This window comes from Pipra filicauda, unplaced genomic scaffold (genome assembly GCF_003945595.2).
Source record: "Pipra filicauda isolate LSUMZ 115617 unplaced genomic scaffold, ASM394559v2 scaffold376_size704792_pilon, whole genome shotgun sequence".
NCBI lineage: Eukaryota > Metazoa > Chordata > Aves > Passeriformes > Pipridae > Pipra > Pipra filicauda.
Window position 1 is genome coordinate 489,570 of NW_024104505.1, and position 12,104 is coordinate 501,673.

Below are 12,104 nucleotides of genomic sequence, written 5' to 3' on the forward strand. Positions count from 1 at the left end.
AACTTACCACACACTTAAATCTATGCATTTCTTAGTATAAAATTTTAAATCTTGCTAAATCCTGTATCTAGATGTTCCCAGACCTCAGTCTGAGTCCTCAAGATGCACTGGAATCTATGTCTTAAAAGCAATTTTTAGGAGACCTGTGTAGGTTTAATTTCGACAACAGAAATACAACCCTTTCTCCAACACAATAAAAGATCAGCTTTTCACAGAGAGTTTAATGTTAGGGACACCAGGCTGATTTCTAGCAGTCCCTTTTCCACACACTTCACGGTTATTGTTTTTCCAAAGTGTTTCTTTCAGCTTTTTAGCTCAATAGCTAAAATAACACTGAGCTCAGTACAATCAGCAAAAAACTTTCAGAGCAATGCCCTTTGATTACCAGTTAATGGCTCAGTTGAAGCCAGGGTTCTCCCTACATATACTGGTTTAATTACCTACACATTAAAGTACACAGTGCATTTTATATCAATAAAATATCATAGCCATCCTGCTGTCTTTCAACTGATACAATTTGATTTTTTTCCTTCAAATGAAGCTAAGGATTGTTTTTAAGCATTTGTTAGAGGTGCTCCAGGTTTTCAGTTTCTCTGTAGTGCCATTTGGCATATCGCTGGCATAGAACAAATCTGAACCAAGGGGAGTCCAATCTGTGGAAGGCTTTCAGGATCAGATGTCACTATATCGGTACTGCACCACAGACACACTGAAATGGCTTTGCTATGACATCAAGAAAACAGCAGCCTTATTGCTTATCATTAAGTCTACCAGAACTGAAGCTGACAGAAATAAGAGATGTTTTGATTCAATGAACAAAACTACTCTCCCTGTCTCCCACAGACAGGCTTGATTTTTTTAAACCCACACTTCAAAAGCATTCTGATGATCCAAACCAAACATTTAAGTACTTGCCACAGCTAAGTCTGGTTCCTTCTCTACTGACAACTTCCTGAAACACCACATTTTGTATGTAATGCAATGAAGCAGTGTGTCATTGCAGTTTGTTTTAGACGTGTTTTGAAGTTAGCCTTGCCACCATAATATAGTACTGACCAGTCAGCATGCTGATAAGTGGAAGACTGTGCTCCTCAGGGCTTCCCCAGTATCCAGCTTCCCCCAGCATGTTCCTTTCTAGCACCTGGTGGTACAGTTCTTCAATCCAGGCCTGGGAAAATACCATCAACACTCCACTGGACTGGACCTGCTTCATGAACTCCTTCTGCAGAGAACCATAAAAGCCAGATGTAAGACAACAGTAAGCCCCACACATGAGCCTCAGTTGCCAAATTTACTCTGAGTAAGGGACTGCAGAAGTAGAAATGAAGTTATGCAAAGATAAGAATTAACTGAGGATTGAAATAATATAATTGTTAAGGTTGGAAAATATCTTTAATATCATCAAGTCAAACAGCAGTGAACAGCACCATCGCCATGTTCACCACTAAACCATATCCTCAAGTGCCATACACACACGCTTTTGGAACACTTTCAGGGATGGTGAATTTACCACTTCCCTGGGCAGTCTTTTCCAGTGTTTTGAAACCCTTTCCATGCAAAAATTTTCCTAGTATCTAGTCTAACCCTCCTCTGCCACAACTTGAGGCCATTTCCTCTTGTCCTGTTACTTGTTACCTGGGAGAAGAAACTGATCCCCACCCCACTACAACCTCCTTTCAGGTAGCTGTAGAGAACAATAAGGTCCCCCTGAGCCTCCTTTTCCCCAGACTAAACGACTCCAGCTCCCTCAGCCACTCCTCATACAAATTACTCTCTGGACCCTTCACCAGCTGCACTGTCCTTCTCCAGACATGCACCAGCACCCCAATGTCTTTCCTGAAGTGCGAGGCCCAAAACTGAACACATCACTTGAGGTGCAGCCTCACCAGTGCCGAGTACAGGGGAAGAATCACTTCCCTGGTCCTGCTGGCCCCACTGTTTCTGATACAGGCCAGGATGCCATTGGCCTTCTTGGCCACCTGGGCACACTGCTGGTTCATGATCAGCCAGCTGTGAACCAGCACCCCCAGGTCCTTTTCTGCCAGGGAGTTTTCCAGCCACTCTTCCCCAAGCCTGTAGTGCTGCACAGGGTTGTTGTGACCCAAGGGCAGCATCTGGCACTTTGCTTTATTGAACCTCACACAATTGGTCTTGGTTCATTGATCCAGCCTGTCCAGATCCTCCTGTATGTGTCTCTACAGTGGAGAATGGCACGAACAAGGAGCTCTCCCTTTTCCTATTGCAGTTAATGCAAACCAGAATGACAGTTCTTGCACAGTGACAATAGGACATGCTGATCTCTCACTATTTTCACAAGGTAGGAGTAGGATCTCAAATCCAACAAAAAGAGGTTGTGGTACCTAACTCTGCCTGTCCAGCAATTGGGCCCATCAGGCTCAAAAGTAGTTGCAAGATGAAGGTATGTTTATGCCCATTATCAAGAGACAATACTTGCTATATCACATGATGCCAAGGAAAACAGTTGATCCATCAAAACGACTGCAACTTTAATGACAATCAGTAAGCAGCATTCATTCCTCCACATTACAGAGAAGCTGTGTAATTCAAATGCATGACATTTATCATGCAAGATTCATAAGCAGTCTGGAGAACGCTTCATTTGCAATTACTATTTCTCCACTTAGCGAGCAGCCTGAAGGCTTTATGTGTGGGCTGGCTTATGTGAAGGGAAGCAAAATAAATCTTCATTTTTTTTTAAACAGATTTCCCATATTCCCCAACTCACCAGCAGCACAGGGGCTTGGGCAGGCTTCTTCCTGTAGTAATCTGAGTTGGCCAATTTTAGGTTAAGCAGCAGAGTGTAATGTGATACCACGTAGAGACTGTCTGCATTCATCAGAGTTTGGAAGTTGAAATTTAGGTTTCCCTCAAATCCTGGTGAGTGCATCATACCTAACAAAAACACCATGTGAGCTCTCACATTTTACACAGATTTTTCCTGGAAAAAAATATCAGAAACTATTCCTAGCATTTTGGCAGCAATAGATTGCTAGAATAGTTAATGAGTCATCAGTAAAAATTACTAAATGTACTAGAACAGGGAACAGAAAAATAAGTGGTTCATCTAGAATGCAGTGCTACAAGACAAACTGAACACTTCAGTCACAGTCCAGCAAAGCAACATGCTAAATTTGAAATACTCAAGGAGCAGCACCATTCATTGGGATGACTGCCAGGTACAAAGCAAAGGGCAGGATACATCTGCAATGCCAACTGGAAAGGTGAGGTGTGAAGGGGCAGACACAAGGCCTGTGTATTTAACTGAGAATATTTTACCAAATGGTGCTAATGAGGTTAATAGCCCTTTTAACCCGCCAGTAAATCCGTTCTGGCTAAATCAGTTGTTGGATGGGGACTGGAGTGCTCAGCACCTTGCAATCAGGCTGTAATCATCATTCTCTCCATGGTCTAGAGGTATGTGGACAGATACCTGGGGCCAAGCTGGCTGGAACTTGTTACAACTCCAAGCCCTACTTAGTTCATACAAGACCTACTTTGTAAATGGCTGAGCACTTTCAGTTCTGTCAGACCAAGAAGACACCTATAAGCACTGAAAACACTACTGGAATGAAATGACAGCCTACAACCATGTGGCACAATCCCTTCTTCCCATGGATGGCACATACATTTTCCTCTGAGTTAGCTGACCTACTGGTAGAAAAACATAAATCAAGTATGAGCAACACCTAATTGAATCTCCATGATCTATAGTTTGAGCCATGAAAAAACAAGAAATATTAGATCCCTCCACATGACTCACAGTATTTCATGGTTTTCACATCAACTGTAAAATCCATTCATATAATGTCAATTAGTGAAGATCAAGGAGTAAGCTTTATCCTAGAGGAACATTTGAAATGAAACAAAAAACAGCTTCCAAGGTTAGTTACATGATGTAGCAAAGCTGTGTCATTTGTTAACTGCTGCAGTGGTTTACCGTGAATATACTCCTCCCACCATAAAGCTCACATCTCTTCTTAGACAAAATACAACAAACTATTAACATTAAAAAAAAAAATCCACACACAGAAAAGAAGCAAATGTTTTTCTTGCCTCGTGAGGGTTTGAAAGCTCTGTGCTGCTGCCTTCTCGGACTTTCCACTGTCGTCACTTTGGGGGCGTGGATAAGGTGAGTAACTGTTTGAGGGTGGATTTAGAAAGAGAGTAACTGTTCCAGGGTGGGTCTAAAAGATGAATAACTGTTCAAGGGAGCAACCTTTGTGGAAGAGGAGTGATAGGGCTGGCTACAAACCATACCCACACAGGCTGGCATGTACTTGGGGTAGATTTCTCATGGTGAACATTAACAGAGAATCTTTAACCAAAACTGCAACCACGTGGTTGAAAGTAGCCTGTGAGTAGCTCTAGTGATTTCATCGCTGAAGGCAAAGATGAATCTTAATACTTTGTTGGATGGAGGATCATGATATTGATGTGGCTATCTTAACTCTCATTGATTTGATGTCTTATCTTTAAGACTAGAATCTGCTAGAGTAATAAAAACCTCAAGGCAGAGAGGTACGTAAAAGAAAAAAAAAAAAAACAACACAAAAAAGCCCACTCTATTTTGCATTAAAATATTTTAAAAATTGTGCAACAATACAAGACTACAATTAAAAAGGAAGGTGTAGAACTGCACAGAAAAGTGGATACTACATATTAGTAGCACCAAAAAGTGCTTAGGAAAAATATGATCCCCAGTTTCCTCTAAAATATGGGGAAATAAACTGCATTTAAGAGATTCTGAGATCTCAAAAGCAGAAGATCAGCTGATGCTACCAACAGAAACCTTGCCTCTAAAAACTATGGAATCAAAACTGAAAAGAGGTGCGAACTTATTCCTAAGGTGTTAATTTAGGAGTTAACTAGCTTACTTGCAAATCTTAATTTCACTATAACTCTGTTTAGCTGACTTCACTTTTTCAATGCTTATAGTCCCATGGCAGTCCCTCAAATTCCTACCTCCTTTCATTGCTCTTCAATCCTATGAAAACATACTAATATTGAAGTGCTATCGAAGAACCTAGTTTGTAGGAAAGACTACTAAATCATATTTTTCCCCAGAAGTGTAAAGAAATTGGGAAATGAAATAAAGCAGTTAAATAAGGTCTCCCAGAAACACAAAAATATTGCTTCTGTTCTGACTGGTCTCAGAACTGCACCTGCTTCTTTTCTCAACTTGAATTTTAAGAAATATTCAAATTTCCTAATGTATTCTTCAAGAATTACACATGAATAGCTGTTGTATATAGAATGAATAGGATCAGTCCCTCTAACTTCATCACCTAAAATTTGTGCCTTGAATTGCTGGTGCTAACAAAGGACTCCTGAAATAAGGACCTCAACGTTGCTTATAGAGGCAGATCAGATAGGTGTCTTGGAAGCTCTCCAAGGGGTGTTCCTACCCCCTGACGTTTGTTTCAACTTTAGTAAGTCTCTCTCTCTAACCGGTCTACAAACTCATGGTTCTCTCGCATACACAGGAACACAAGTTCTCACCTCAGGAGGACTGATGGACATTCACTTAAGATCTGATATACAAGTTAAAGGACTGTTTCAGCTGGATTGAGTCTCATTCCAGGTATCCAACTGAAACAGGAACCACACAGATCTTACGAGAGCACAAAAGTACAACTCTGCGTCAGCCACATCTCCATGAAAAGCCAAGAATACCTCTTCTAGGATGTCTTAATACAGTAACTTGCTGCTCTACTTTTCCATGACTCCTTAATGAGTGGCATCTTCTAAGAGTACTTCACCAAATCCATGTGGAAACATGGTGTACATCTTTAAAGTACAGATTTAGTCATGCGTGGCTTTCTTAGGAAAGTGAAAGGTCTCTCTCAACAGTCTAAGTCCAAGACTAGGTATCTTTTTAACAGATATGTACAAAAAACCTATGTTTAGCCTTAAAAATCTGGAAGTCTCCTAGGTCCACATCTTCCAGTGCTTTAAAACACTCTAAAAAGACTTAACAGACAAAACAGAAAAGAAACAGCATACTCATTCATGCGTGAGGGAAGACGTGCACAAAAGTTTGAGCTAGAAGTCTAGCACTGGTCTTTCAGTATAAACTCAAGATCACTCTTTTTCAGGTAAAAGAAATCTTCATGACAGAAAGGGCACTCTTGATTGCCTCAATTAGGAAAGTAACATTATTGCCTCCTTTAGGGTATTTCCTTTCTATAATATAAAATGGCTAATGTTTCTTAAGAATACCATCTGTCATCTTCCTGAATTAGAGCTTAATTGGGCAGTATTTAAGCAGGATATCAGGAATATCAGCTTATTTGCCCAGCTTCATATCTAAATTTTGCTGTATGGTGATGGGAGGCAGCCCTTCTGACTCTGTATGAGTTTAATGTGAGGGAGCACAAATGAATGAAGCAATGATTAGGAAAGGAGCAATAGGAATGGCAATTGCGGTAAAGTAAGTTAAAGAAACAGAGAAATATATTTTAGCAAACATTTCCACTTTGGCCACTGTCAGGAGAACAAAATGCTTCTAAATATATATATTTACACACACTTTAAATATACTATCAACAAGACAAACTAGCCTTTACATGACTTTTTTCTGTTTGTTTGACAAGTCAAGATCCCAAAGGTTCTAACCATGAAAGAACTGAAGGTATTTAAACTCTTAAAAGGCAAGATCTTAATTTTTCACTTTATCTGGGCTTTGAGCTTTGCATTTCCTGTTATATTAGACAACAACATTAAGAAAAACAGAAGAGTGAAGAATAGTGCCTCTCCTCTTTTCCTATCCTTTCAAGAGCTTACTGCTGTTATCACCTTTCTCGTGAGGTTGGCATTATTAACAGTAATGCAGTGATGTACTGAGGTACTTAAATCTCATTCAAAACAGGTGATGGTATTCCCCACATCCCTTTCATGCTAAAAGGCAACCCCAACCTCTTTAACAACAGCATGCGCAAATCTTCTCAACAGATCTTTACAGACATGGGAAGAGGTATTTTACTACAGAAAATTTCATTTCTTTATCGAGGATGTAATCCAGAGCCTGTTAAGAGTCAATGGATTGACCTCACTTTGAATCAGTGACTGCATATTCAATTTGCTTTGCCCTAAATGAAGTGTGTTGCTGTGAAGGAATGTATTCTGTAAAGCCCAAACCTCCTTATTCTGGATATTCTCTGAAGATGAAATCCTACAGGAGACTCTGTGTACAGCGCTGTCAGAGTGTGCATGCTGGTTAGACAGTAAGTATTTGCTTGCAAACCTGAGCAGAATGTTGAAGAGAAGCTCTGCAGTGCTTCATCCACTTCTTCTATGCTGGAAAGAGCTATAAGCCGAGGAAGGAGAGCTTCAAGTGACTGGATAAACAGCCGTGCGCTGTGTTGGTCTGCTTCTTGGCTTTTCAGCAATTTCAGAGAGAGAGCAGCAGTACGCAAGGACCTGTGACCTGGACAATCCCGTGGTGTCTGCTCCTCATCAGCCAGGGAGCAATTGTCAGAGCCTATGTCTGAGACATCAGACCTGCCTGAATCCTTTTCTGCTGCCATGGAATACTGATCACATGAATCAAACTCAGTCCTAGAAAGGTCCTGGTCATCTACACTGAAGTTACTTTCACTGTATCTGGATCCATAGGACCGGGTCTTGCAATCAACTGATAAGAAATTAGTTATATCTGGATAGACTATGGTGTGGCTTCTTTGAACAACATCTGGCTGGTCAATGGTTTCTGACTCTGGTTCTCTGTAATGAATCTCTTTGCTTTCATGTCCAGCTGGAGATGCCAGTGAGTTTTTTTGACTTTCTGGATTATCCTCTGGAGTCGTCTGTCCCATATCCCCTTCCAAAGTAGTCTGACCAGTGTCTGTGGTAACGCTAATGCTAATATCAGGACTCTTCTCATTTCCTGATTCCCAGGCAGGATTTTCTGAGGACAGGATGCGCCTCTGCCACCTGAAGTCAGCATCATTGATTTCCATGGAGTCCCTGCTCGTTTCAGTCCCATCCTTCAATTCTTCTAAGCGCTGGAGCAGCAGCTGGATCTGCTCTTCACTAAGACCCCTCCCTTGGCTCAGCTCATCTAATGCTCCAAGCAGGGCAAAGACGCAGGACACAGAAGCATAACATGCTTCAATACCACCTTTGATGCACGCTTCCGTCATCCCATCCATGATACTGCAATCAATACAGAGTTCATTTAAGTGATGCAACACCTATAAGGAGCACATCTCTGTCATTCAACACCATCCCTCCATAACCAGGAAAAAAATGAAGTGAACTTATCCTATAGGACTACTCCCAAGAAAGACAATCAGTATTAGAACAAATTATTAAGTATCTCATGTAAACATGGCCATTCTGTAAAGGGAGTGCCAAAGTGCCAACCAGGGAAACAGTTACTGTGCATTTATACCAGCATGCACAGCATGTTCTCCCTTAGAGACAAGCACTTAAACTGTAAAAAAAAAATCTCAGCACCCAAATGAACTAAATTTAAAGTGATCTGTGTCCTGAAAATTATTTTGTCTACAAGATATGATCTTTACAAGAGCTGACTACCCTTCTTGCTCAATCTGACAATGTTTACATTTTCTATGATCCCCTTTGACTTCATCTCGGAAATGTACCTCTAAATAAACACACAGTTATTTCATTGCAAGTTTAGGGACTCATAGCCAAAAATTTCCAACTGTAAACCAACATATTTGGGTATTTTTAAAAACTCCACAATGTAGTTATCTATGCCTTTACAAATAGGCTCAGAGTGATGACAAACCAGTAAGAGCTTTTACCCCTTTTCCATTTTCACAGCTTATTTAACCAGGGAGATACCCTGGCTCATATTGGGTATGCTCCTGAAGGTACAACTGCTTAAGTGTCCTGCGTGCACAGGCTTAAGAGAGAAGAGGCTACGGGAGGAAACAAAGCATACAGCTTGAGAAGATCCAGATGGGACTTCCTTTTAGAAATAGACTTCTTCTTGGATTCTGATTCAGAAGAGCAGGGCCCTGCCAAATCACAAAGCTGACGAGGACTGCCAAGTATCTGAAAGAAAAGGAAACAGAAGTAAGTAGAGGATTATCTAAACATTATTTAAATACAATAAGTAAGTCATAATTCTATCAAGCATTAAACCCGAGGCAGCAGTGCTGTAACTTCTCACAGCAAAGGAAAGCAGCACACTGATGTTCTATTTATTAAAGGTACCATTCCTGTTTTTAAAAGCAGAAAAGCAAACAGAGAAGAGCAGAATATTCAGCAAAAATCACATACAGAATGCTCTTCGGTGCTTTATATTTTTGACTGAATATGTTTCAATTGATATTGCACTCAAGAGAATTTTTATGCCTAAATAAACATATAGCTTATACCAAAAAGAACCAAAAAGATGGGCATTCCTTCAGACTCAACCTGCTGGGTAGCACCTTGTTAATGCCCACCATGAAATACAATGAGAAGGCATTACAAACGAGCACGTATTAATAAGCCCAAAGAGGCAACAGATACATCCTGCAGGAAACAACATTAGACTAAGCTTTTCCTAAAACTTCAGTTATCATCTTGCTACTACTTAAAACCAGAGAAAGACAAATGAAAGGATGACTGCTAGTTCAGAAAACGGAGTGGGTGGCTGTGTGGTGTTAAGAGAGATCTTCAGAAACAGAACAGCCTAGGTATGCAGAAGCTAGAAGAAAAACTCTCTAAGAGATACCACTGTTCCTACAAATTACGTAAGTTGCCTTGTGTTACACAACATGAGAAGAAAGCTCCCATGTGGAATGGAAGAGTCCACGATTTCAGCTGGTGCTCAAACAAGTCTCAGTGTGCTCCAGTTCTAGTGCTCTCAGAGGCACTGGGCAAGAGGCCAGAAAGGAGTGGTCTTGAAATGGCTGCTTAAGCCATTAGCAGCTTCCTTGTGGCTATTCAAAAAATGCTCAAAGAAATTGTAGTTCAAAAAAATGGCAAGTAATCAAAGCATATATCCACCTTAATGCCTGGAAACTACATTGTGAAGATGAATGTTTCCTTCTAGCAAGAGTAGAGAGTGGGGAAAGATGCCAAAGAAGCTGCAAACTGGTTCATTATGCTCTATCTCACCCAAAGGAGCAGTCATGATGCAGCGATAGGATCTGCTCCATGCAGTACCACAGCACAAACACTGACGGAGTTGCCACAGTAACTTGCATTATGGAGAAAAATAGAGCTATTATGGCTTCATAAAACTAAAGATATTTGTCAGCGTGGTGTTGATGTAACAGCTCTGCTCAGAAAGGACGATTTCAACATCCCTAGGTGGGAAGGTTTGAAATGGATTGGTATACACATTTCAGCAACATTTACTGTTAAATAAACATTTTGCTTTACCTGCCTGGACATGTGATTATCCTACCTCTTTCATAATTTTGATGGCTTCTACTCGATGTTGAGGTGGTGGGTAAAGCAAAATCCGGTGATATAGAGACTGTAGCACAGGCTTCATGGATTCCACTGACCCCATCAATCGAACCAGTTCTGCTGCAATATAATATATGGTCCGTGCAACGGGCCCACTAAGAGCAGGTGCTGTGGAGGAACAACCTGAACCTCGGCCATGATCAGAGATCCCTGAGGAAGGTGAATCAGCCTCAAGACAGATGCTGCTGTGGGCAGAGGTGATAGTTTTGTCATGGATTGGATTTCCCAAGATTACTACTAGGGCTGGACACAGTTGCTTCCTGAGAAAGAGAACAGCAGCAGATGGTAAACAGAAAAAAATAATCTCACAAGAACAGATTGAAAATAGCCCATGGTTAAATGAGATAACACGCTCTTGTTTTAATGATCAGTCAACAGCAGTGTTTAGATAGAACAACAAATTATGCCAGGCTTTTTTCATCTCCCAAGCATCAGCATGATAGTACATATGGAAATACCTTTGGGTGCTTTAGAAACATGATGGCAAGGTAGAAATTCCAGGTTTCTACTGCTAAGTATCTCTTCTTCAGTCCAACTCAGGAGCTTTAAAAAACCTGACCAAACAAGTACTAATCTATGTTAACTAGAAGACCTAATGTTCCACCACTGAACTGCACATGCATGTATTTTAGTAAGCACCCTTAGCTGTGAGACTCTGTTTAGCTGGCTTTTGAAAACATAATTAAAGCTGTCCGCAATAACTCAAAGTGTGCACAATAACTACTCATATGCCACTATACACTAAATAATCAACTGTCTTTCTGCATGAGCACTCAAGTGATTCAACACCAGCAGATCACTCTTCTTTGGCAGAGCCAAAGCCAACTCAGCACTTTCCTCCATTAGCTGTTATTTCAGCTTTGCACTCATGCACTTGACATTTTACTTCAGTCTGCAAGACCTTAATTTATGAAGCCAAGTGCTGCATTAGAATGAGTCCCAAACTTGGTTTTCACCCATGTCTCAGAGGTTCAAGCTAGCACCTAGAGCAAGCACCCAATGACAGGTAACGATTTGTAAATATATCCTCACAGGTAAGTACATTTTATTTTCTCAAGATTTTTATGCAGTCCAGAATTTTTGTTGCTTCTCTTAACATGATTGCTGAAGCAGCTTGGCTTCCTGAAGTCACAGAAAGAAAAACAGCTTTAATCAGAATCAGATAATGACTTTAAGTCTGCTTATTTATTTCTCCAACCAGGAACATTTCAAATCACATCAATTCACACTTATTGTTTAAAGAAATGTGCCTGTCTCAAAGTAGGTGTAATCACAGGTTGTAACACCAATATATTCCCCAAATATCTTAGTCCTATCAAAGTGTATCTGTATCAAACTATGGAGAACACTGTCAGAAGAACAGAGGTAAATCTTCTCTGTCCGCTCCCTTCTTTATCTTCTGTTGAGAACTGACTATAAAGCACCAGTCAGAGAGAAAGCTGTGTATGTGCATTTAGGCAACGGCTCATTTAAGAATAACAACAGCTACCAGTTAGGATCACAACTTCACCAGATTGGTAATGTTTGGTGTGTACTTATACTACTATATATTCAAAACGATGTTTGCAGTTTAAACTGTTTCATGTCTTCCTAGTGCTTTGGGTTTTTTTCCTCCCACTTTAAGCAGGATGGAAGGATGCATATTCCTT

General features: G+C 40.5%; 1 protein-coding gene across 4 annotated transcripts in view; it reads right to left on the reverse strand.

The window, feature by feature from the left end:
• Positions 1 to 12,104, reverse strand: part of ARFGEF3 (ARFGEF family member 3) — a 90,504-nt gene that overhangs the window by 35,525 nt on the left and 42,875 nt on the right. For 2 of the 4 annotated variants that reach the window (XM_027721003.2, XM_027720994.2), the window contains exons 10-15: positions 10,391 to 10,715; positions 8,933 to 9,045; positions 7,265 to 8,175; positions 4,075 to 4,158; positions 2,747 to 2,913; positions 1,057 to 1,222 (exon numbers count right to left, since the gene is read on the reverse strand). In XM_027721003.2, coding sequence (XP_027576804.1) covers positions 1,057 to 1,222; positions 2,747 to 2,913; positions 4,075 to 4,158; positions 7,265 to 8,175; positions 8,933 to 9,045; positions 10,391 to 10,715 — 1,766 coding nt within the window. The remainder of the gene's footprint in view (positions 1 to 1,056; positions 1,223 to 2,746; positions 2,914 to 4,074; positions 4,159 to 7,264; positions 8,176 to 8,932; positions 9,046 to 10,390; positions 10,716 to 12,104) is intronic. The other 2 variants (XM_027721018.2, XM_027721012.2) reach the window with 1 other exon arrangement.